Source organism: Ptychodera flava, chromosome 9, assembly GCF_041260155.1.
Source record: "Ptychodera flava strain L36383 chromosome 9, AS_Pfla_20210202, whole genome shotgun sequence".
In the NCBI taxonomy this organism is placed as follows: Eukaryota; Metazoa; Hemichordata; class Enteropneusta; family Ptychoderidae; genus Ptychodera; species Ptychodera flava.
The window spans coordinates 40,338,527-40,366,388 of NC_091936.1; the positions used below are offsets into that span (position 1 = coordinate 40,338,527).

The 27,862-nt window shown below is 38.2% G+C and overlaps 2 protein-coding genes across 2 annotated transcripts; both read right to left on the bottom strand.

The window, feature by feature from the left end:
• Positions 1-3,368: 3,368 nt before the first annotated feature.
• LOC139140983 (retinol dehydrogenase 8-like) lies at positions 3,369-11,503 on the bottom strand. Its single transcript, XM_070710505.1, has 4 exons — positions 9,721-11,503; positions 6,673-6,852; positions 5,897-5,990; positions 3,369-3,888 (listed from the first exon to the last, which is right to left on the bottom strand). Exons 1-4 carry the CDS (start codon positions 10,199-10,201, stop codon positions 3,552-3,554), a joined length of 1,092 nt encoding a protein of 363 aa, XP_070566606.1. The 5' UTR covers positions 10,202-11,503; the 3' UTR covers positions 3,369-3,551.
• An 8,292-nt stretch (positions 11,504-19,795) lies between these two features.
• LOC139140984 (retinol dehydrogenase 8-like) lies at positions 19,796-27,379 on the bottom strand. Its single transcript, XM_070710507.1, has 4 exons — positions 27,015-27,379; positions 24,369-24,548; positions 23,412-23,505; positions 19,796-21,150 (listed from the first exon to the last, which is right to left on the bottom strand). The coding sequence occupies exons 1-4, from the start codon at positions 27,277-27,279 to the stop codon at positions 20,814-20,816; spliced, it is 876 nt and encodes a 291-aa protein (XP_070566608.1). The 5' UTR covers positions 27,280-27,379; the 3' UTR covers positions 19,796-20,813.
• Between the last annotated feature and the right edge of the window lie 483 nt (positions 27,380-27,862).

The following is a 27,862-nucleotide window of genomic DNA, read 5'->3' on the forward strand; positions in this document are numbered from 1 at the left end:
GTGTGTATTTTTCTCACATTATTGTACCACTGATTGCTTAATACCGCACCATCATACAACTTTTGCCAAATGTCATGGACCAGAAACAAACCTTTCCTGTTTGGCCTGATGACGCGGAAATTTATAGATTCATGTCGTTTAGCACTTGATGAAAGTCTAGTGAACACGACACAGAGTAGGTCGTGTTTTCTGATTTTGGAAGGAGAGGGGGAAACTGAGGGTTAATTAATTACGTCAATTGGATATCTTAGCGTAAACGAGTGCAGATTAGCATTCGTATTGGTATTTCAAATGGCTGTATCAAACCCAGAATCTTTGGACCGAATACTCAGTTCTGATCCGCTACTTTCAATCAAGGGAGCATTGGTTTCATAGAAGCAAAGCGTAGATAAGCACTCTATAATATCGACCGAAATATGTTATCGAAGTATGCCCGCTGCGATGTTCTAGAAACGGGGACAGAGAACTTTTATCTTTGCGAAAAGAGGGCGACCGGTGCATGCCGGGATGGTCTGTCCATACACACAAAGAACGCATGAACCCAAATTGTGCGATGACCTTCAGTCAGAAACACGGTATTTCGGTCGAGAAACCAAGTGCAGTAAAATATCTTTCTCTGGTAAGCTGTTGTAGCGGGGAACAAACGCTACTTTTACTACTTCAGCACAAATCGAAGGCATATAGCTGGCGGGAAAACTTTATTAAGGAGCAACTCGGATGGAGCGCCACTGAGACGGGAGAACAGGGAGGATGATTCTCGCTGTCTGCGAGATTTGCAGATCGGAAGGGCAAATCATAAGTTGTGAATATGACAGTGCGGCTGGGAAAATTTGCAATTGAGAGAGGGAAAGCCGAGGTTTTTCGTTGTTTGGAGTTTTGAGAGAGGATCACGCTATTTTTATCAGTATTTTGTGAGGGGAGGATTTTTGTTTGCGAAGTTTCAGCTGTCCCAATCGAAATGTTAATTTTGTTTAGAATACCACATATTAAGTAAATTTCATTGTAAACACACCTGGGTATATAATTTCTCGAAATTGGGTGATTGGTTGCCCCTTTATCTCGGGTTAGAACTACTAGAAATAGGTTAGTTGGCTGTCCCTGTCATTTACCCTTGCTCCACATTTAGTAATTGCAATTCCTGTTCAGATATATTGAGCGGCACATTTACAAACTTATTATGCGGTCAACGCAGGGAACTAATAAATAATGTGGCGTAATAGGCGTAAAGTTCTACAGTCAAAACTTCGTGTCGAGGCATGTTGTATCCGGCCCGATCACCCGACGCCGAGGCTGTAAATTTTGATTCTACACATGGCCAATTACATCACGTGTCTAGAACTTGTAGGTACTCCTGTAACATTCTGTATTATTTCAATAATCTCAAAGACAATTTTGATCGCATGTGCCAACATCGGGAGAGTGCCAAAAAAGACCCAGTAGACCGTACGCATGGTCCATCCATTTCATAAAGGGTTACTGCTATAAGTTAATGTGCTAAACAGAAAAAACCACCAGTAGATTTTGTCAAGTATGCTGGAGGTAAAAAGAAATCGATATCACAGTGACAGGTAAGCTTCTTTGTTGTAAAGGGATTTTTCCTGGGGGAAGACAGTTGGTTGGATAGAACCCTAATCAAGGTGATAATGGATGTGTAATATTTGCATATATGGTATACTTTTGATTTAACATTTCCCATGTATCATATCGTTTGCCATATTCATATTTTCTCCAGAATGTATGCTTTGACATTGACAAAAGAATTCTCCAGACAGTAAATATGTACACATCCTTACGAAAACTACCCAAAGCAGAGCATTTCTCGTACCTTTTCGCATACCGTAAACTGTGTCGACTTTATGGGAACCGTAAGTTACGACGGGGTGGGGAGGGGGAGTTTAAGGATAAATTCAATGAATGTACTTCAAAATAGCTCCAAAGTAGTGACCACAAGAATTTCCTTACGGTGAAAGTGTTTGTCGGCTTATCCCAGACAAAGTGTACCATCTATAGAGAAGGGATGGGTTGGTGGGAAAAAAGGTAGTGTTTCTCGTATCCCACAACTTAACCTTGCTCTGTCACTACCAACGCTATTCAACGGAGTGATGCAGTCCAGTTATCTTGTTTCCTATTTACAGTATGTCAATTTGCATATCGCGAATTGGTTTCCCCGGCCGTAAGTCATTAACACAGCATTTTTAAAGTTGAACATAACAGCTTGATGATTTTGCTTTCATCCCTTGCCATGTCACTTTGGTAACACTTTCTGTTTCAAAAACATGCAGACTGCGGGAGCGAGGTACAGCTTCATTCTCCATCAAAGTGTCAAAAGAGTGAGAGAGAAGAAAAAACAACAGAGAATCAACGGAAATGACGTTGGACTAAAATATCAAACCATACCTATAACGACAGACTTGAATTGACTGAGTGAAATATTACTGCCCGAAAAGAACACATGTTGAACAGTCACAATGATAACGACAAGAAATGCAGAAAGAAGAAACAACATTTTATAGCTCTGGCCATTTCTCTGCGGTAAATGTCTTGTTTATCATTAAATTCCATTTACTGTGTCATTCAGTTGTCGACGTTGCGTGGCCGCACGTGATTATCATTGAAGAGCTGTATCAAAACGGTGAGGTTTATGTTATGACTAATATCAACACTACTCACCTCTGATAAGCAACACCCGTCTTCATCATTTCTTGTCTGTCTAGTCACACAATCCATCCATCCATCCATCCATCCATCCTTTGACCCAGCCACCCATCCACCCATCCACCCATCCATCCATCCATCCACCCATCCATCCAGCCACCCATCCATCCATCCATCCATCCATCTATCCATTCATACATTCATCCATCCATCCATCCATCCATCCATCCTTTGACCCAGCCACCCATCCACCCATCCATCCACCCATCCATCCATCCACCCATCCATCCATCCATCCACCCATCCATCCAGCCACCTCCATCCACCATCCATCCATCTATCCATTCATACATTCATCCATCCATCCATCCATCCATCCATCCTTTGACCCAGCCACCCATCCACCCATCCACCCATCCACCCATCCATCCACCCATCCACCCATCCATCCATCCATCCATCCATTCATACATTCATCCATCAACAGAAATCAAGACGTTGACATCAACACGGAAAGGGAAGTGATTTATTTCAATATCCCAGTAAAGGTTTTTTAAGTTATCTATAATTCTCTTTGATGGGGTCGGCTCGAATATATTCACGATTGGATTCAGATATAACTTTCGCCAAAGCATTCAAAACTAATTCTACCACCTCTGAATGTTAGCATCAACCATCGATATCGAATAGAGTATATTTATAACACTTACGAATTGATTCTTAACGCGTAGTTTTTTATTTTGTCAAAAAGACCTTATGAAAAATCTTTAATATTTTATATTGTGTCAATTACAATGAGTAAAAGAAATGTAATCGACATTGTTTAACTAAGAATTTCAAAATTTCATCGGCGCAGAGGTCCGCTGTTTTGCCCGTTTCTTGCCAATGTTTGGAATTCAGTTGCGAAGGAATGACTTGTCTGCACTAGCAACCACTGATTCACCGGTTAGGTCTTTCAGTTTCGTTGCCAGAATGCCAGTAACAAAATCAGATGATGGGTAGATCAGTTTAGGATTGTTATCTTCCACCACCCAAACAAGAAACTTGGCAGCCTCTTCCACTGTTTGGAGATCACTCTTCGCAGGATCAACAATGTCGTCCCTAGCTGCGCGGTAGTCCCTCATCAGCTGACCGGTCTTGTCGTCAACTCTATCGTATTTGACTCTCGCAAACATTTCGTCTTCTCTATCTCTCCAAGCTGTATCAACAGGGCCAAATTGGATGGTGCTCAAACTGTAGAATACAAGAGAACAGGCTTTTTAATTTTCATGTTGTGACTTGAAGAAATTTATTTATAATTGGAATATAATTACAAGTAAGGGGGTTTGGAGTCTGTGTTTAATCTTATACGTATGTCACATTATACCTTTACTACAAAAGTGTTAACATTTTTCTGTCGTCAGTTCGTGAGTTGAGCATATTCTAAACTTGGGAGAGACACTGATACAAATTAACAAGGTTGTATATTTTTTGTCAGCATTTGTCATCACACTCCCCATCAATTATGAGTCACCTTTTTCCGTCTGGGCCCTTCTAAGCGTCGAATCAGCAGAATATGACAAATGGGGACAAACTTTGAAAATTTATTGATAAGCCAATGAGATACCGATGAAGAAATTTTGGTCTGAGACCCACCTGCGATTATACATGGATATATACTGGGTAGATGTTTGAGACAGGTAACAACTAAAAACGTACCAATCAAAATTCAATTCTCAGCAATGAGGTGGAAAATGTGCAATACTGGCTATCCACCTTTAGGCCTACTATTGAATAGATGAATGAAAAAATTCTGTTTGATCTAGCTTCAAAAAGTAGGTATTCTAACGTTAAAATTGAATGGCACCATAAGCGAATCCTACCATCACCAGTCAGCGTTTACAATGTACACATTAATGTTGAATATTTTTCACCGCTGTCTTTCAACAGGTATCAGATTTAGCTGTAAATGCAAGCTACGGTCTCCTAAAGCTTTTATCTTTAAGATCAGGTGCCTTGAGTCTGTAAGTATTCATGCCACTTTGTCATGATCCTGGCCGTGAATGGTGGCCTACGTCATAGACTGTACCTGCATGAAAGCACAGCGGCAAACCAAACTTGTAAAGTTTCTTAGAGCGGACAGATAGTCGGACTCTCAAATTTCTACAATTCTTTTCTGACCTACAACTTATGGGGGCTTATTTTAAAGCTATTGGGGAAAGAAATACTCTCACGGTCTTAGTTTTTTCGAAAATCCGAAATTTAATTTTTCCCCATAGAGTTAACATAGAAATCGTGGCCATTTTGAATTTCAAATATCGCGAAATGTTGGGTAATTTGTTTCGCTCGTTCCAAACTTTGCATGGTGACCCCTGATTTTTATGGTTGATGTAAGGGAATGGTTGAGAGTTTCACTGAGGAAAGTTGGAGCAAAAGTTTAAGTTTCACTATCTGGGCGCATACTACCTTAAAATGTCTCTCTCAACCCGCAATTTTACATTCTAATGAAATACACTCGATCCAGTTACATTTACCGTCGCAAAGAGAACGCTTAGAACCCAAGAATGTGCATCTTTATGTGAGTCGAGTTGGAATGGATTGCACTGCTCTGCGGCTGAACTCTTAGATTTCTTCCGTAAAATAGTTTGATATCATGTGACGTCACAGCCTAGTTCGTAAAATTTCTATCGTTTATATCGAACAAAAACCTAACAAGCAGTCTGTCATTAAAAAGTATTGTTACGAAGTTTTTCGAGATGCCGAAAACTTCCTGCGAAGGGATTTGACTTCGCTCCTATATACTCTGTGTCTCTACTACGCTTCAATAAACTTGTGAGTCCAGCAAACTCTGTATTTCTGTATTAATCATGATAAAAAAATAATTATACAGATTACGCCTGAACCGTGCTGCTGTGCGCCTGCTGCGACACCCTCAAAATCTCAACAGAGTATTGCAAGGAAAACAGTCCAAATCTGTTTGTTGTTATCCCTAATATCCCTCCCCCGATTATTTATTATTGCCGCTCTCCAACTGGATGACTGAAATGCGATGGCTCGCTGTCATCGCCGATTTGTATAAATGCGTGGCCACTGCACAAGTGTGCCGTGAACGCGATTGGTACGTTCCGGCCAACATCACCATTCTGGAAGTCTCTTCGTTATAACTCTACTTTATCGCATTCAAAAAAATTTGTACCAAGTCTGGGATAACATCAAATATTAAGGTGAAAAGCAGAAGTCCCGAAGATGTGCAAATACTCACTTGATGTTGAATTTTCTCAGAGTTGGTGCAAGGGCCTCTGAGAACCCTTCAAGGGCGAACTTGGAGGCCGAATAACCTTCCGTGAAAGGGCAAGCTGTGTATAAAGGTGTTTGAGACATTTTGTTAATTCAATGCGAATGCATTATTTTTACAGCCTCCCCTTTTCCATATAAAAATGTAAGGCCGACCAGTGATAACTTATCCCATGGGTTCCTACTTGGATGATGTGTGCATATCTAACTATCCACCCATCCATCCATCCATCCATCCCTCCATCCATCCCTCCATCTATCCATCCACCCATCCATCCATCCATCCATCCATCCAGTCATCCATCCACCAAGCCATCCATCGATCCGTAAATCTATCTATCTATCTATCTATCTATCTATCTATCTATCTATCTATCTATTATCTATCTATCTATCTATCTATCTATCTATCTATCTATCTATCTATCTATCTATGAATCTATATAAGTATCTATGTACGTGCATACATGTGTATATATGTGTATATTTGTATGTAGATCTGTAGCATTTACTGTATATGTATGTATATGTTAAGTGAGATAAATTGACAGATTGACAGATGGAGGGATGGACGGATCGATGATTAAGAATGGACAAAGGAAGGTAAGGTAGACATGTACAATGCTGGTAAATGAATAGATGTAAGGGGGTTTTACAAATTGTTAGTAATTCGGCAATGGATTCCTGTAGAAATATAGATCGATATGGAAGGAAGATAAGAAACCACTTTCTGCAGTGACTTACCACAAATTCCAACAACACTGCTGACGTTGATTATTCTTCCCGAGCCCTGACGTTTCATCACTGACAGAATAGCATGAATTGTCCTTACTGCGCCAAAGAAATTGGTCTCCATGACATCCCTGATGTCGTTAAGCGAGCAAGTTTCCAATATCCCTATTTGTACCACTCCAGCGTTGTTAACTACAGAAATGGAAATAGTAAATTAAATCGTAGTCATTAGCTTCTCTGATGTAAAAGTACGTTTAGAATTGCTTCATTGTTTTTACATTAAGAGTATGGTAATGTGTATTGCATGTGTATTGTTCCCTTACCTCACAGTTTCTACAATTGGCGATACGCTACCTTTACTCCCCTTCCTTTGGCAGTTCACAAGGTAAAAACTGGTCATCTTTACCTGTGGAGCTACTCGAAGTGATATTTAATCCGTGTAAACATCCTCTACGTTGGCGATTGTTAGCACCGAGTTGTAAGGTGCGCAATGAGTGGGCATGGAATAATTTGTGCTTCCGGTTCTAGGTTGAATGTCTCTGAATGTCCTAATCTTTTACGTTGTAAATTTCCGTTGGGATATTTGGAGTTGAAAACAGACTCTGAATGAAAAGAGTTTGGACGAAACTTTTAAGTGCTATGAATAAAATTATTACAATAATTTGATCCTTTATCATTATGGATATCCTCGATATAGTTCCAAAGTGTTCAGTGTTCTGGTGTTGTATCTGCAAGTATCCAATATTAAAAATTCCATCAGCATACGTTGTGTACAAGATACTGGAATGCCTTCAAAAGATCGTTTGATGACTATCATCGTATTCTATATGTCTAACATCAGTTATTTGACAGGGAGTAACATGAAGGTAAAGTCAATCCAAAGATTGTGTTTCTTATCTATCAACTAATTTCGGAGACAGTAGATAGGTATGACCACCCCTGGCATCGAGGCATGCTTTCTAGGGATGGTAATGTTATTCTACGTGAGTTAACACTTGTACCTCAGCATTTCTATTATTGTTGCCTTTAAGCTTTCAAAGCTGTCATGTGATTTTATTATTGCTTTATGTAGCACATTTAATCGCCTCTTGTCAAGTCCTTCAGATTTATATGCAAAATCGTAAACGCTCATTATTATTTTTTTATTGTATGGTCAATATACTAGTCGAAAACATCTTTCATCAACTTCGGTCCAAGTCCTTCCACTTTAATGTGCCTAATTGGGAAAGTTCATTCAAATTCAAATAAACGACTCAGTTGACATGAAAATGCAAAATGTCATTCACCGTCCTATAGTGTATACTCTTACATGATTACATCATCACTATAAAATAGCGAATTTCATCAACTTTGGTGGCGTCCTTCCAGACTGAAGTTCCGAATTGGAAAGTTCACTAAATATGCACATAAGTAATTGATGTAAAATGCTAAACGATTCTATTTATATCATATTATTGTATCTTTGATAAATATAGCAAGTTTCAACAACTTTCGTTGAGTCAATCAAGATATATATATATATATATATATATATATATATATATATATATATATATATATATCTTCAATGTACATAGCAAATTTTGTCAACTTTTGTCGAGTCAATTCGGATATGAAGTTCATTAGATATGCAAATGATAAGTGCTATTGTCATAAACCTTCTACATGACCTTGAAATCTGCCATATTGGTCCTGTATTAACATCTGAGAAGGTTAATAAGTTATGATTGTATCATTCGGAAAATATCTGATTTCTGAAAAAAAAATAATTATGCAAATTGACGTTAATTATCAAAGACACACCTACCGAAAAGTAATCAGATCTGGCCCTTCCGAAACAGAATCTATGTACCAGATTTCATTCCAATTCCAATCCAAGTTCTTGAGACATCATAACAGACAGTACAACAAAAGTTCACAACTAAACACTGATGAACCACGGGCCCTCGTTTCCCCCACGGGTTTATGGTTTGACATGAGACACATACTCTTTTTGACTGAACATGTCGGGTCAGCCTTTCATGATTTGAGGAAAAAAATGACTGTCTTCCACGTTTACCTGGTAAAATTCCTCAAACATCATCACCTCCACGCATACATGGTTTCACACTTATCTTGAACCAATCAATTGCATTATAATATGACCTCTGTGGTCCAATTTGCGCAATAGGAGGTTGTCAAAATCGCTGTGATTGTTTATGGTGTAAGAACTTGCAATCTGGGTCAAAGAATGTGTATGACACTTGGCGTATGTGCGACAGGGCAAGGACGCAGTTGGTGTTTTCACAAATTACTTAAAACGCGTGCATATATTCAACTTTTAAGAAGTAATAAGCGGGTCTAAAGAGCGTTAGGACAAGTGTCCGGCCACAATCGGATTAGTAATGTGATAAATTATCTATGAAATATGAAAAGCACACGAACTCATACTTCCAGCTGTTGTTGTCTTTGACAAACCTCTGGAGTGGCCGAAATCTCTACGTCAGCATTGAGGCACTTGCTTGGCATGCCTGCAATGCTGTAAGGCCATACGATGCATTTGTGATGTTGGGTAATCAATGATTGCATTGGTTGGAAATATTGGGATGCTTGAGTGACGTTGTAAATAAGAAATGGATGAAAATTCGATGGCGTGCAGACATGTTTGTGTCTATCTGGCCGGGGAGTCGGCCTCCTTCCCTTTTTATATGGGATAGAAGTACAGGCGTGCAAAGCGAGTGCGTCGAGCATATCTGCCGTGGAGGTTTTTGACATTCCCGTGGTCGACGAATAATACCAATAATTATTAATATCGCTTTTTATTTGTTATACTTTATAACATTTATCACTTTTCCAATCCATCCGCGGTCCACCTTACTAGCTGTTTGTGAGACAATCACTTCGGACAAGAATGTTGCAGAGCTTGAGGGCATATCACCAGAAGCCGATAATTTTTCTGTCGTCAATTAAATATTAACCACATATCTGTTAATGTATTATCCACACACAACATATGTGTCGAAGAAGGGAATGGTCTGAACTGCACTTCTAGGAAACACACCAGAAATGTCTGCAACTTACTCAGGATATCGATCCTCCCTTCGTCTCTGATTAGTGTTGTGAAAAATTTGTCGACGGACTCGTCCTTGTTGACGTCAAGGTCACGCACAAACAGTGTCTTGTTCAGCATGTCTTTTCCACGCTTTTCGATTTCACCTCTCTTTCCAAGGTTTCTCATGGTTGCATAGACTTTGTAAGGCTTGTCCCTGGCCTTTGCCATCTGCAGGGCCGTTTCCAGGCCGATTCCCGAGGAGCAACCGGTGATCACGACAATTTTCTTCGACATGCTTGCGACAGAGCAATGTACACATATAAGTGTGACACACGTAGTGTGACTTGGTAGAGAACAGATGTTGATGAATGCAACCCTTTGTAGCTGCACCGCGACTGTGACCTTTGACACATCTCGTCTAAGAACTGTAGGCAGTGAAAACTGCATTATTGTAGCTTTAAATAAAACAGTACTAGAATCGAAGTAGAAGTAGTTTTCAGGGGAAAACATGTTTACCCTTCATACATAATGAGATATTTTCAAAACACTTCAAATATACCAAAACCGACGTTGATTTGAATGCAACCAATGAACAAAAGACAAAATGGGACACTGACACTCGTTCTATACCTTATTGTGAACATTGAATACTTCCATAAAGACGTCCAGTGTACAAAATGACGGCGATACATAACTGCAAAAATGTCAAAAATTACTCTGCATGGATAATGTTGATTTTTTCCTATTTCGACTTGCTTTCGTAAGACAAATAAACATCGCCACAATGTAAGAGAAAGCTGCTATCTTCATCAAGTGAAAGACACTGCCATTCAATATTTCATTACAAAAGCTTGCATGGGATCAAAACTTTATGCAACAGTGTATGTTCAGCAACGTATGGTGAAAGTTGTGCGCAGAGCTTGATAATGCTTTTAATGTCTAACTGAATTATTAATCTTGTCTGGCTGCAAGCAGAGTTGAGGCTGTGCACAGTTGGCCAGCATTTCAGCATGTTTCAAGAAGCCAAACAACATACGCTTCTTTTCATATCAAGGGAAATTCATGAAAAAGGTAAAAAAGAACGACTATAGTCGCTTTAACAAAGTGAATGTGAACATAAATTCACTTGAAATCAATAAGCAATAAAGCTATCATTCAAACACAATATGAAGAAAAATACATTCAGTAAATGAAGGTGGACTGATTAAACGTTCCGATATAACTGATCATAAGTAATATTATAAATTATATCATTAATGGCCTACGTAGAATGTGATTAAAAGATGCAAAAGTTGTTCTTCGAGCTTATGGTCTTCACTTTCAAGGAGGAATCTGTGATGGAGACGAGGTCTGACAATTCTAAGGGACTTAAACTTGATTTGACAATTTCTATACGTCTTGCTCAGTGGCAATTTTGCAGTAGAGATTATTGTAATGGAAACAAAGGGGACTGGGTATCAGCCAAACATTACTTTTGCGAGGTGTATTGATAAAACTCAAAGAATTTGATGACTTGGCCACAATGATACGAAAAAAAAAACATCTTTAATGTCTGAATAATTGAAGTTAGCATGCATAGGGGTCTCTAAGACAACACAGTTGGCACGTTAATTCTTGACGAAATTGTCCGTAGCAACACCTCTATGCCCCCTATGCATGTGATAAGGACCATTGTTGGGGCCCAGTCCACCTCAGCCATGACTAGTGGTTATTGATTTTAAATCTGGCATGCCAGATAAAAAAAATTCTTAAATAAATGTCTCAGAGAAAGACAAAAATGACATGACTTATTGTTTTGAGGGCCCACCCGCTGACGTAGTTCTAAACTAAGAAAAAAGTTTCTAGCGGGCATTGTTATTTTTCTGGCATTCATGTCACCATTTTTTGCTCACGTGTTTACACACGTGAGCATATGTCGCAGCGATGTCTGTGTGTCTGTGAGTCTGTGAGTCTGTGTCTCTGTCTCTCTGTGTGCTCGATATCTCAAACACGGCTCATCAGATCAGAATCAAATCTGACACATAGATTCAGTTTGCAAATGGCAAGAACTGATTAGTTTTTGGTGGGTGTGGCTTGCTTACTTTTTGCGCATTTGCATAATTAATGATTTTAGAAAAAACGGATATATATTGACGACTGCACACAATTTGATGAGATTTGCTACAAATATTGATCACACCAAGATATATCAGCCGTGAAAGATGTTAAGGGGTGACATGAAAGATACTTGCTAATTTGCATACTTAATGAACTTTCTTTACTACGGATATATATCTGAATTGACTTGATTAAAATTGACAAAACTTGGTATGTATATTGAAAATAGTATAATTTAACATTATTATGTGGTAGGGCAGTCCCTTTTCTGAGACACTTACTTCGGCTTCAGTGAGAGGAACATCTGACAAGTTTATGACGGTGGATGAGTTTGAGTGAATGTTTTCAGCATTGATTTGTGGAGTTTGTAAGTTCTCGTTACTCGGTGATGGGCTTGCAAGCTGTAAAAAATTAAGCTGGTTGAATCAATGATGTGGGTACTATCTCGGTATAGTTTCCATCGCTTAGTGTCACTAACTCTACGAACCATAATCTGTTTCCCACTGTTTAAGTTCATTGGATATGGCCGATTAAGAGTCAGGATTGATATAATGTCGCTGAAGTTTTTGTGGTGCTGAACAGCAAAACGTCAGTATTCGTTGATCAAGATATTGTGTAGCATGATGGAGGTCTTGTGTATTTTATCATTCCTGTTATTTTTGATTTGTTTATAATAGAGTACCAGTTTCGCATACACTGGAAGTGAATGATTCCACCCTGGTTCTATACATTTCACATTTTCTTGTCTATACTAAACATAAACTTGTCGTTAAAATGACCACTTTCTTTGATTTACTGGAATTTAATAGAAGTGCAGCATTTTGTTCTTTATTCCTTAAAAGCATATCGCTGGATCCTCATAGATGTATAACCCTCTGGTTCAAGAACACAGAACACGATTGGAACTAATTTGGGATAAGTGGATGGTGAAGTAATGTCGATTCAGGCTGCAAATGTAACCTCATCTGCTTTTCTTTTCAAGTTTCACACTTGTGTTTATTGAGTTATTTGTAATATCGCAACATTCAGCAATAGGGCACCCAAAATTTTTGAGAAATTTGAAAAATATAAAGATCAGTTATCGGAAATTAGTTCCAATCGTGTTACAGTATTCAATGATTATTGTGGACCTTCCTTTTGTTCTCGAGGTTGGCCTTGTGTCGCTAGATTTCAAAATAAAATGACTTGAACGTTTTCTGTCGATCCGAAACTAACCTTAAATCTACAAGGTCAAGAGGTTGTATTCAAATCCAAGGTTGAATACTGTAAAATTAAAGGTATACAGTCACCTGTAATCTAAATATACCCATATATGTTCAAAGGGGCGTTCCTTCGTATTCGAAATGCCCATGTGATGGCGCTGTTTTTTAAAAGCGGCCACCCGCTTAAAATCTGTGATTAGTTAGATTTTCTCTTTCCATGGTAACTGTGGCAAAATTGGAACAGGTGACAGTATACCTTTAACGTAGAATGCGCCTCGGGTCGGATATTCACACTCCCAGACTCTAATAATATTTTTTGGGAGGAAATGAAGATTTACCTGCTTATTTATTGCGAAAATCGACAATATGATTTTCACCATATACTTAACGCGGGCATGGCGGCCATTTTGAATTCCCAGTGTCAGGAAGTTGGGTAAACTTTTTCTTTAATAGTACCAAATTTCCCAATGTAACCCTTGACTATTATTCTTGCGGGGAATGATTGAAAGTTCCCTGTCGTTGGGGCAAATTTACTCTTTCAATTTTGAGGCGCGTACTACCCGAAACCAAACATCATTTACGATCCCCTTGATACAATCCGTTTTAATATGTTCAAAATGTCATTAGAATACGGTTTGCAACAAAACCGACTAATACTACCACTTCTATATTTTGGCACCAGCCATGGATATAGAGTAATATTGATTTATTGCACCTACATATTGATTTTTAAAGCGTCCTAGATACGCGTCTTGTGAAAAAAGGTCAAGAATAAATATTTACTATTTCCTTTTTTCAGTGCTTTGCGCGTTTCTAGTCAATATATGGACTTCAACGTTCAGTCACCTAGGAATGACTTGCTTGCACTGGCAACCACTGATTCACCGGTTAGGTCTTTCAGTTTCGTTGCCATAATGCTAGAAACAAAATCAGATGAAGGGTAGATCAGTTTGGGATCGTTATCTTCAACCACCCAAACAAGAAATTTGGCAGCCTCTTCAGCTGTATGGACATCACTCTTAGTAGGGTCAACAAAGTCGTCCCTAGCTGCGCGGAAGTCCCTCATCAGCTGACCGGTCTTGTCATCAACTCTATCGTACTTGACTCTCGCAAACATCTCGTCTTCTCTTTCTACGATAGGTGTCTCAACAGGGCCGAATGGGATGGTGCTCAAACTGCAGAATACAAGAGAACAGGCTTTTTAGTATTAGTGGTTTTACTGAATAAATTAACCATTATTGGAAGCGCCATTTCTCGCGTAGGGATTTCAAATGATAGCATTAATTTACAATAATATCATCCTTCGCTAACATGAATGCCACATCTTTTATATCGATCAACAAATAAACAAATGACTTGTCATTAAAATGTATTGTTAAGAGGTTTTCAAGGAACTGAAAATTCTGTATTTCTAATAGTCTAACGTACTGAATTTAGAATTAAAAAGGCCATTGACGATTAATTTTCTGTATTTCAGAAAATCTCTTTCTGATGTAGAAATTGTTAAAATTTACTTTGTGGCGTTGGTTATAAACTTAGGAAGAGTCAGTAGGATGGAATGATGGATGGATAGATGGATGGTTTAATATATAAGGAATGACGAAGGAGAGCATCTAAATAGGCAAACATGTACAAAACAGGTACAATGGATGTATGGTGTGAAGGAAAGAAGTTTTACAAGATCTCAGTGACTTGGCTTCCGGTAGAAATTTAGATAGATACAGGAGGAACCATGGAAACTATTTTTGATTTTTCTTGAAATGACTTACCACAAATTCCAACAATACTGCTGACGTTGATTATTCTTCCCGAGCCCTGGCGTTTCATCACTGACAGGATAGCATGGATTGTCCTTACTGCTCCAAAGTCATTGGTCTCCATGACACCACGGATGTCGTTCAATGAGAAAGTTTCCAATATCCCCACCAGTGTCACTCCTGCATTGTTAGCTACAGAAATTTACACAGGCCAATTATGGTCATTTGTTTCGCTCTTGTATCAGTATATGTAAGTAATTGCATCATTGTTTTTACATGAGAGTAATATATTATATACAAATTGCAATTTTAAGAAAACCATCATCAGCCTATGTGTTCACTTACTTAGCAATTTCCAACTCTTTGCAAAGCCCACTCCAACTCCCCTTCTTTTAAGTAGCTCATTAAGTAAAAGATGGACAGCTTTCACCTTTAAACAACTGGATTAGATTTTAAGTTTGTAGAACAATTCTCCACGTTGGTGATTCTTAGCACCAAGTTATCGCATGCGCAAGGAGTAGGCATGGAATAATTTCTGCCAAGTACATCGAGAATAGTGAAATGGTTTGAGGAACAGTGGTCATGTCTGAAGTTCAGGCATGTGTATAACAACTGATGATATTTAACTTCATTTGAACTAATGAATATAATATTAATTAAAGCTGCAAGCAGCTTCACGGGGCCCAAGCACTTGCAAATACTGGCAAAAGGTGCCACAATGATAATCAATAACCCTCTAATGTCATAAGGTGCTTCATTCGGTCAAATTTAGAGCCTGTGGCACTTATTTATAGGCATTTACAGGCACATTTGTTAAATCGAGATAAAAGGTAGTGTGGGCCTGTTTGATATTGTGGCAAAAAGATTTTTTTCCCAAATTTATTCCTGTGTACGAAAAATCAGACATCTGGCATATTGGCTTGCCCAGAATTAGATATGCACATAATTGATGGATCCAATTATGATGATGAATGTATCGATGATTGCATTGATAACAAACATTGACATGCACGAGCGACGTCGTAGGCATGCAGGCTTTTCATGAAGAGCTGGCAAGACAAGTTTGCCTCCCTATTCTACCAATATATGGGACTTCAGTGAAAGAGCTGCAAGCTAGAGCCTCGAAAATACCCTCCGTGGAGATTTTGACCATTCCCGTATTGTCAAATAACAACAATAACCATTGCTTTCTCATTTTTCACATACATATCACATTGGCAATCTATTGGTGGGCAAGCTTACAGTAGTTTGTTATAAAATCGCTTTGGACAGGAATGGTACAGAGCAAAGGGCATGTCAATAAACAGTAGCCATTAAATAATTCTGTCGTTACGATAACGTCGGCCACATAATCTATAAATAATTAACTGTGTACAACATACAAAAGTATGTGAAAAAGGAGAACTTAAACTTTAGACAAATCACCAATAATGTCTTCAACTTACTCAGGATATCGATCCTCCCTTCGTCCCTGATCAGTGTTGTAAAAATTGTCGACGGACTCGTCCTTTGTGACGTCCAGGTCACGAACAAACAGTGTCTTGTTCAGCATGTCTTTTCCACGCTTTTCAATTTCGCCTCTCTTTCCAAGGTTTCTCATGGTTGCATAGACTTTGTAAGGCTTGTCCCTGGCCTTTGCCATCTGCAGGGCCGTTTCCAGGCCGATTCCCGAGGAGCAATCCGTGATTACGACAATTTTCCTCGACATGCTGGCGTAGTTCGACAGACTGTATAGACTGTACACAAGATTTAACGCAGAGGTTAGCTGCACAGATGTTGATTAATGAGACAACCCTTTGTAGCTGCTACTTGACCTTTAACATTTCCCGTCCACGAGAAGTTTGTGCAACTGAGTAATTGTTGTGGTAAATAGAAACAGTAGTAGAAGCAACCGGTGATCACGACAATTTTTCTTCGACATGCTGGGGTAACTCGACTGAGCTTTTATGCTGTTTAAACGTAATGGCCAGATTGGATACTGAGTTCAACTGCACAGATGTTGAAAAATGAGCGAATAAGTTGTGGCTGCACTGTGATCTTTCACACTGCCAGTCTCAGGAAACTGTACGCTGTGAGAACTGCATTGTTGTAAATAAAAATAATAAGTTGTTTTCAGAAGGAATATTTATTCACCCTTTATATGAAATAAAATGAAAATTTACAAAATACTTAATGCTGCATTCACAAATACTGGCTAGGGAGGGCTTAGATGAATTCGAGGAAGGAATTGAAGGTTCTGTTGGTAGTACATGGGGTTGATTTAAAAAGTTTGCAGCGTGTGTAGGGGGTCTTAAAATGTTTTGGTTCCCTGGTTTTTACATTTTCATATACCACAGTGTGGTAGGTAATTCAAAAATCGCGTCAATTATATGTTGCTACCATATAGTTTACAACACAAGTATACCAGATATGAACTGATTCATTATGTATTGAAGTTGTGTGTAAATTTAAACTTTTGCCACATGTTTGCAACGTCATGAACAATATTCACCACAGATTAATTTTAAAGGTCATTAAGTATAAAAATATGTACACCTTGATCCAGTAAATCCCGGTATACATCCTTAATTAGAAATGTCAATTAAATATGTAAATTAGGAATTAAGTGAATTAAAATGCTTTAAATAATGTTTTATCAAAGTATCTTCAATGTATTTAGCAAGTTTCGACAACTTTGGTCGAATCAATCAAGATATATATACTTAATTAGGAAAGTTCAATAATTATGCAAATTAGGAATTGGCTGAAGAAAAAATGTTAAATGACTCTCAATAATGTTGTATCATAATATCTTTAATGTACATGGAAAGTTTCGTCAATTTTGGTCGAGTCAATTCAGATAGATATCTCTGATTAAGAAAGTTCATTAGATATGCAAATCAGGAATTGGTTGAAGCAAAAATGCTTAATGACTTTCAATAATGTTAAATTATTGTATCTTCAATGTAAATTCAACGTTTCGTCAATTTTGATCAATTCAATGCAGATATATATCCCTAATTGGGAAAGTTCATTAAATATGCAAATTTGCAATTATCATTCATGTCACCCCTTAATATTTTTCACGGCTGATATATCTTGGTGTGATCAATATTTGTAGCAAATCTCATCAAATTGTGTGCAGTCGTTCTCAATGTATATCAGTTTTTTCTAAAATCATTAAGTATGCAAATGAGCTAAAAGTAAGCAAGCTACACCAACCAAAACAAATCACTTATTACCATTTGCAAACTGAATCTATGTACCAGATTTAATTTGGATATGATGAGCCGTTTTTGAGATATAGGGCGCATAGACAGACACACAGACACACAGACATCGCTGCGACATTAGCTCACGTGAGTGAACACGTGAGCTAAAATGCGAGAAAATACTTGAAATTCTGGCATCTAGAATTTGCAGAGTGTGTAAAGGTCTTACACATATTGGTGATTTCATCACACTTTGCACGTATCTAAACTATGTCATCATGAGGGATTTGCAAAACAAATTCAAAGACGTCTGATAAGGCTTTTGAATAATGGAATTTTTTTTGCCAAAATTGGCAGAAATATTCTAAGAATCAAAACCTCGATTTCGTTACGATTTGAAGACATCTGAACATTTTTTACAAAAAATTACAATAATAGATTTGAAAATACTACACTGCAGATTTCATTACTATTTGCTCACATCTTAAATAGGTCACTCCTACAAACCAGTATACCAAATTCCAAAGTTGTCGGGTGAGTAGTTTTGGTGTACATGATTTTTGGACTAAAATTACAAAGGTAGCCTTGAAAATTCTACACTGCAGATTTCACTGTATTTTGAACACATCTCAACTAGGTCATTCCTACAGGAGAACTAGCATACCAAATTTAAAAGCTGTCCGATAATTACTTTTGAAAAGTAAGACTTTTTGACCAAATCACAAAAATAGCCACAATTTGCTCGCATTTCAACTGGATAATCCAACTGGAACCACTGTACCAACATTTAAAGCTGCCACACGAGTAGTTTTGAAGTTAATTGGGTCATTCCTGGGAGAACCAGTGTACAACATGTCCGATATGATTTTGTTGAACACGATTGGAACTAATTTGGGATAATTGGATGGTTAAGTAATGTCTTTAAAATCTACAAATGTCAGCTCATCTGCCTTTCTTTTTACATTACACACTTGTTTTTATGAGTAAATTGTAATGTTGAGACATTGAGCTATAGGAAACCTAACATTTTTGAGAAATTTGAAAAACATGAAGATCCAATTATCCCAAATTAGTTCCAATTGTTTTGTTGACCAAAATTTACAAAAATAGCCTAAAAATAGACTTCATTACAAGTTGGATAACTGAAACCAGGTCATCCCAAGTAACAAGTAGATTTGACAGTTGGTGCAAATGAGTCGCACTAAGCATATGCAATTGTTAAGCTCATATTTTTATTTCAGATTTTTGTCACGACTTTTTGCCCGTCCAAGGGATGGTGCGCATGACGGTAATATTGATATGCCACCGAAGGCGAGGTGACAGTGTTGTTTGTAGCTTTTCGCGTTTACTAAATGCACAATTCAGACAATTGTACTGGAATGTCGTCTAATTCAGGTGTATGATTCATGTGGAGTTAACTCCGCGTATCCTTTGAGCCATTGAAATACAGAAAATATACCGAGCAAATGCACAGGATGATGTTGTACACGCAGAAACCGTGGGCGAAGTTCAAGAAGGCCACGCTATCTAACCTCCCGTCCGATATCACATGAGTGGGTCTCAGCTTATTAGGTGTAATAAATAATCGACAAAATAGGACTTTTCCAAGCCTGTTAACGTGCGTAAGAATGAAACACATATTAATGATTATTGCAAAATACGCGCTAAAGTAGAAACTTGGATTCAAATAATCTTCTGCATGGACGGTATGCACTGCATCTAAAAAAATTTTCACTATAAATTATGTGTTAGTTTCGTTTATTTTTGAAAAGTATCCGATTATATTGTAAAAAAACATCAGACTTCGGCGCATGTTACCGCTGTACTGTTTAGGAGACACTACTTAGAAGAGCAGTGGACCTAACAGTATCCCAGGTGTTTAATCGGCTACTCGTACAATAGAAGAAAAAAAATAATTATACAAATAAAGAGACAACCCAAGTAAACAGATTTGAGTGTGACCTAGTATCAGTTTGCATACATTGCTAGCAAGTGCTTCAATCATTGCTACATATCTTTCACATTATCTTGTCCGTTCATTCCTTATGCATATCCATATTAGAAATATAATCCTTTGGTACGATATTCATTATACAGTAATAATTGTGAACCGTCTCATTTTCTTCGAGGCTGGCCGTGTGTCACCAGATTTCGAAAAAAAATGGCGTTTTCCGAAGCTCCGAATCGAACCTTTCATCTAGGAATTCCAGAAGTTGTGTACAAATCAAAGGTGAGGAATACTGTAAAATTAACATAGAATGCACCTCGAGCCAGATATTCAGAATCTCAGTCTTACAATACCTTTTTGGACTATCACTTGTGGGGGCTCATTTTAAAGGTCTTTTGGTAAAAAGCCTTTACCTACTTATTTATTGTGAAAAATCGAAAATATGATATTCACCATACACTCAGCACAGGCACGGTGGCCATTTTGAATTTCAAGGGTCAGGAAATATTGCGGGTAAATTATGTCTCTAGTACCAAATTTTGCAATGTAACCCCTGATTTTTATTCTTTATTTCAAAAGAGAAAGATTCAAAATTTCCTTTCGGAAGGTTTGGGCAAAGTTGATGTCTTTCAATATCGAGGCGAGTACTACCCAAAACCAAATTTGTCGTTTATAATTTTTCTTGATGCAATAGGTTCTAAAATGTAATTAGAATATGATTTGCAACAAAACCAACTAATATTACCACCTTTTGAATCTCGGTATAAATCGTGGGTATCGAATAATGCGAATTTATTGCACTTACAAATTGATTCTTCAAACGTGGTTGTTACGTGTTTTGTGAAAAAGAGTCAAGAAAATAATCTTTAATATTTCATGTTGTGTCAATGTCTTGCGCGTTTCTGGTCAATATTCGGACTTGGACGTTCAGTCGCCAAGGAATGACTTGCTCGCACTGGCAACCACTGATTCACCGGTTAGGTCTTTCAGTTTCGTTGCCAGCATGCTAGAAACGAAATCGGATGATGGGTAGGTCAGTTTAGGATTGTTATCTTCCACCACCTCAACAAGAAACTTAGCAGCCTCTTCAACTGTTTGGACATCACTCTTCGCAGGGTCAACAATGTCGTCCCTAGCTAAGCGAAAATTTCTCATCAGCTGACCGGTCTTGTCGTCAACTCTATCGTATTTGACTCTCGCAAACATTTCTTCTTCTCTGTCTCTGATAGGTGTCTCAACAGGGCCGTATTGGATGGTGCTCAAACTGCAGAATACAAGAGAATGCATGGGCTTTTTAGTTTTCGCGTCGTGATTTGACTAAAATATCCTAAATAGGAAGCGTCATTTTCACTACGGATTCCGTTAATTTAGTTTGAATCGGAAAGTAATCACAAGCACGGGGTTTGGGAGTCAGTGTTCAATGTAAGGTTTTGCACACCATATTCTGCCTTTAAAGCCCCAATAGCTGCGAATGTGTAATAAACCGATCTCAAAATATCCTCAGTTTTCAAAGAGTTTTCTTGGAATAAGACCAATTAAAGACTGAGCAGGTGTATAACACTGTATTAATTTTAGCTTTCCCGCCGTGACAGAAAAAATAAAGATTGCGACAACATACATGCACATCGTGTGGGTGCATTCAAGTAAATGGCATCATGCTTGTTTCTTGGATGATTACAATGTGTATTTGCACGAAATACTGCATTTTTGGTACTTTTCTTTGAGGTGCCATTTTACGGGTGCAGCACCCGTTCATCATTTAACTTGTTAAAATATGTCGTCGTTGTGGTCCAAATCAGGCAGTAGTGATACGTCTATACATGTCCTTCAGTCAGCACATTTACATGAACCAACGTTGGTTTGAAAATAAAACTATGAAAATAATTCATATGATTCGCAGCTATTAGGGCTTTAATAAAACTCTTAAACTTTACTCAGTAGTCATTCAGCAAATTTAGAAAATTCAACATGACAGTGACACTGACACAAATCAACAACTTTTCTCTGTCAGCGTTGGCCATGACATTCCCATCAATTATGAGTCATGTATTTCGGTGTGGGCCCTTGTAAGCGTCGAATGAGTAGAATCTGACACATGAGACAATTTTTTGAAATTTATTGATGCAAGAAAAGGAGATAACGATGAAGCAATTTTCTTTTGAGACCGACATGTGATCACACATGGATATCTGCGTACCGGCAATAACTATAAACGTGAATACTTGTACTATCTGAAAAACGTTGTCAGTAATGACGTGTAAATGTGCATTTACTGGCTGTATGTCTTTACTATTGAATAGATGAATTAAAAAAAATATTGTTTGAAAAAAGAAGCTATTCTGAATGGCACTATAAGCGAATCCTACCACCACCAGTAAACGTAATGCACTCTTTGCCAACACTTTGAAATTTAATCACGTATTTATAAACCACTCTTGTTGTTTACAACGCCACAGTCCCTCCACAAACGCCTATTTCGAAAATGTGTGTCATTCACCAGCTTTAGTGATAAATGTTATCAGTTGCACTGGCATTTTAAACTAAAGAAATAACTCGTAATATTCTTGTTATTTGATAACAGTTTTATGCATATTCATGTTAGCGCGTCCGCAACGTTGCACATATTTCAAAATATCTTAGAAAATTCTCTAGGTCCCTTCGTTGATATTAATGTAACTTTCTCATAATCCTAGCAAAAGTCACGGACTGTGCCTATACGAAGCTGCGAACCAATGTTGTGCGATGTGTGATAGTGAGCGTGCGTGCGTGCGTGCTTCACGAACTCTACAACGTGTGGAGCGGTCTCAGTCAGAAAAATAACAACTTAGCCGGCTATTGAACCACTCTTTCTTGGGAGTGGAGATTTAGCCGAGCGGTTCTCTCTGTTGCCTCTCCGCTAGGCGACTGATGCCGTATGTTGTGGGTTCGAACCCGATTGAAAACTAGCCGTATTTTTACGTTAGAACGCCTATCTAAACCAATTTTGCATAAAATTTTACAAATCAAATATACTCGATATTTACGACTGCTATCGCAGAGTGCCAGATTGTGCGTCGGCGTGGATTACACCACTCTGCGGCTCAGCTGCCAAGCGTCTAAATTTCGTAGTATCATATTTTGCTACCATATGATGTGACGGTCTAGAATGTGTAATTCCCATCTTTTTTCTCGAACAATAAACAAATAAAGAGTGTCATAAAGAGTCACTTAAGAGTATTTTGAACGGTTTGAGAAGATGCTGAAAACCATGTCAGGAGATTTGTCTTGGTTTCTATCTACCCTGTGTGACTATAGTCTCCCTATCTCCCTGTAGTATTTTCTATCCCAATGTCGACCCCAATTATTTATTACTATACCAATCACCAACGGGGAGATTATCGCCCCGACTAAACAACATCTTAACACCTGCACGAGCGAGGAAAAATATTACCATTGTATTACAGTGCCAGCTGTGTAGTGGTTTTATGGATAATATATAATATTTAAGGTAAAAACTAGAGACCTTGAAGTTGTGCATATACTTACTAGACGTTGAATTTTCTCAGAGTTGGTGCAAGGGCCTCTGAGAACCCTTCAAGAGCGAACTTGGATGACGAATAACCTTCCGCAAAAGGGGCAGCTGTGTGGAAAGATGTTCGAGATAATGAGTCATGATCAATTTAATGGATACTTTATCTGAAACGTTGTAACTTGAGAGACGAGAAGGCGATGTACGCAATGTCTGAAGATCTAAGGTGATGAAACGTTGATGGCGTGAACAGGTAAAGACTTTAAGATTTCGACATATAGAGAGAAAAAATGTTGTCTTTCCAGTATAAGCCGAATTTGATATGTACCTTTCCTTGGCACTTTTATCTATTTCAGCAAACCCCTGTAGGATGTATAGATTTGTCAAATCATTTTCATTTTCGTTGCTTTCGTTAGTCTAAAGTCTAAAACTTACAAACATACACCTTTTTACTTATATACCATATTTTCTCTAGCAATATTATCGGAACACATACATTGTGACAGAGGATGACATACATATAAAATGATGTATGTATGTATGTATGTATGTATGTATGTATGTATGTATGTATGTATGTATGTATGTATGTATGTATGTATGTATGTATGTATGTATGTATGTATGTATGTATGTATGTATGTATGTATGTATGTATGTATGTATGTATGTATGCGTTTGTGTGTGTTTGTTTGTCTGACATTGTCTGTCTGTACAGACAGACAGACTTAAAGATGTGGAGTGCGATGGACGGACTGACTGAATAATGGATGGATGGATTGGTGGATAGGGAAGGACAAAGGAGAGAGCAGTTGTATGTGTAGACGTACAAAAAAACCAGTAAAATGGATGGATGGATGGACGGTATGAAGGAAAGCGTTTTACAAATTCTTGGCGACTAACTTCCCGTAGAAATATATATAAACATGGCAATGTGAAAATTATCTTTGATTGTTTTTTCTGCAATGACTTACCACAAATTCCAAGCATACTGCTGATGTTGATTATTCTACCTGAACCCTGACGTTTCATCACTGACAGGATAGCATGAATTGTCCTTACTGCGCCAAAATAATTGGTCTCCATGACACCACGGATGTCGTTAAGTGAGAAAGTTTCCAATATTCCCATTTGTGTCACACCAGCGTTGTTAACTACAGAAATTGGAAGAGGCCAATCAGAATCATTAGCGTCGCTCGTGTAACAGTATATGTCTAAGATTGGTTCACTTATTACACAAAAGAGTATTTAATAAGGTAGAACGCGCCTCGGGGACAGATATTAGGACTCTCAAACTTTTACAGTTCTTTTCTGGTCTAACATTTGTGGGGTTCATTTTAAAGCTCTTGGTGTAAGAAAACTTTTAAAGTCTTAGTTTTTCGAAAATCGAAAGTTTATTTTTCTCCGTAGAGTTAACACAGACTTTGCGGCCATCTATTGGTAAATCTGGGGTAATTTGTTTCTCTAATACCAAAATTTGCGCGGTGACCCAAAATTTTTATTCTTGATTTTGAAGGGTAATGGTTAAAATATTCCAGAGGAAAGTTTGTGCAAAAGTTTAGGTCTTTCACTTTCGAGGCGCATACAACCTTAAAGGTAATACGTATTGGAATTTTAAGAAAATCATCGTCGACCTATACATTCACTGATGATGATGATGGAAAAGAGTCAATATCTGTCTAGAGCCAATCCTAAATCCCCTTCCTTCGGCAGTTCACAAGGTAAGAACTGGTCATCTTTACCTGTGGAGCTACTGGAAGGGATATTTAATCGGTGTAACAATCCTTTACGTTGGTGATTGTTAGCAACGAGTTGTAAGGTGCGAAATGAGCGGGTGTGGAATACTTTCTGTCGAAAAGCGCATCGAGATGGAGAGGTTGTTGAGGTACTTCGGGGTTCAATGTCTTTAAATATTCAATAATATCTAACCCGCGTTTTAGATATCCTTGATATTGTTCCATAGTGTTAAGCGTTCTGCTGTTGTATCTGCCAGCTGCCAACGTTGATATTTCAACCGTAAATGTTGTGTACAAGATACTGGCGTATCACAAAAAACTGCGTTCGACACTGTGGTCGAGCTGATTAGCTGAACATCAGTCTTTTTTATCAGGATGAAAAAAAATGACGGCAACGTGACTCCAAATATGTTGCTTCTTATCGATTGACTAATTACGCAAACAGTAAATAAGTATGACAGCCCCTCGCATCGAAGCATGTTTTTCAGGTCACAATGTTATTCACATGAATCTTTATAATCAAATCCGGCGTTTATTTTTCCGCTGCCTTCAAGCCATACAAAACTTTAAAGGGACATGTTCCCGATGACGTTGAACAGAAAGCAAATTATTGAATATCTCAGAAATTCAAAGGAAACGGAGATTAGCAAAGTGTTGATTTGATAAATGGACACGTTGGTAATAAAACCGGTGTGACATGTCAAAACATGCTCTTTTGAGTACACATGTCAGCTCATCCCATTATAATTCGATAAAGTGCTATTGCTGAAAAGATTACTATCGTCTACGTTTACCTGATATAGGCCCCTATATTAAAACAGATTTGTCAAATTGGTGAGAAGCGTAAACAATCAACTTCCACGCGATAAGTGGAGATCTCGTGTGATTCGCGAATTAACAAATGCAACACTCCTCTCCCCCCCCCCCCCCTCATTCAGTGTTTAAAGAAATTACCTCTGTGGTCCCATTTTTCGAAAAACAAACCTTTCAAAATCGCCATGATTTTTAAGGCTTAGGACCTTGCAATCTGGGTCAAAGGTGTATGACACGTGATGCAGGTGCGACAGGGTCAAAGAGGAAGCCCATGCAAATCAAACAGATTAAGACAATTAAATTAAGAGAAATTAATTAAAAGGTTTTATATATCTTTAATTTCAGTGCAAAGTGAGTGGGCAGAGGTGTCAAGCAGCGGGCGGAGTAGGAAAATGATACAGTATTTATGAAATATGAAAAATAAACAAAACAGTTGTTTGTTATCATTTGACAAATCTACAATCTAGCTCGAGGCACCTGCTTGGTACGCCTGTAATGCTGTGAGGTTAAATGGTGCATTTATGGTTGTTGCTGTACAGATGATTACTTGGTTTGGAAATATTGAAATGCAAGAGCGCCGTCGTATGTGTAGATGAGAAATGAAAACAAATTCGATGGCCTGCAGGCGTTTTGTGTGGATCTGGCCAAGGGATCGGAATTGGTCACCTTCACTTTTAATACTGGGATTGCTTTCAAGGCGTACTGAGTAGAAGCTTCGAGCACAATCGCCATGGCGATTTCGGGCATTCTATGTTTATCAAATTATAAATTAACTGTTAATATTGCTTTTATATTTGTCATATTCCATAAAGAAATTATCACACTGTCGATCCCGCCTTCGGTAGACCGGCATACAAGTTGTTTGTGAGAAAATCACTTTAATGAAAAATGTTACGGTGCAAATAAAGGGCATATGTCAATAAACAGTAGCAAATAACTATTTCTGTTACCAAGTTAATATTGAACACAAATCTATAAATAATTAACTGCATGCCACATACAACATTATGTCGGAGAAGGGAATGGTCATAACTAAAATTTAGCAAAACACCAGAAATGTCTGCAACTTACTTAGGATATCGATCCTCCCTTCGTCTCTGATCAGTGTTGTGAAAAATTTGTCGACGGACTCATCCTTTGTGACGTCCAGGTCACGTACAAACAGTGTCTTGTTCAGCATGTCTTTTCCACGCTTTTCAATTTGGCCTCTCTTTCCAAGGTTTCTCATGGTTGCATAGACTTTGTAAGGCTTGTCCCTGGCCTTTGCCATCTGCAGGGCCGTTTCCAGGCCGATTCCCGAGGAGCAACCCGTGATTACGACAATTTTCTTCGACATGCTGGCGTAGTTCGACAGAGCACTGTGTACACGTAATAGCGGGACAGGAGACAGAGGTTAACTGCACAGATGTCGATAAATGAGCCAACCCTTTGGAGCTGCTCTGTGACCTTTAACACTACCTGTCCAAGATAACTTACACAGCGAGATCCAATATTTTTGTAGTTGCAAATAAAAGCAGTAGATAAGGTTGTAAAAATTACAGTCGTCACTTTTTTGGTTGGCTAAACAGAAATTATTCATGTTTTTTGGACTGAAAGTTCTAATACCCTTGGCGACAGAACGACTGGATTCCTTTGCCGTGTCGCAAATTCAAAACTGCCGTACAGTCAGCCACCGGCTCCGAGAGATTATCAGCAAACTTGCATTTTGTCCCAAGTGTTGTCTGGAATTTGTGATTACCAAGGAATCGATCTACTGTGATATTTAAAATTTTGGTTACGTGCCGCTTACTTTTTTCATTTATCGGTTACATCCTTGACCTGATTTGAATCCGGGATTCACGCGAGCCATAATAAAAATCTCTCTCATAGAAAAAAAACGTATCATAAAACATTGACTTGAAGCGTGCTGAGAACATAAC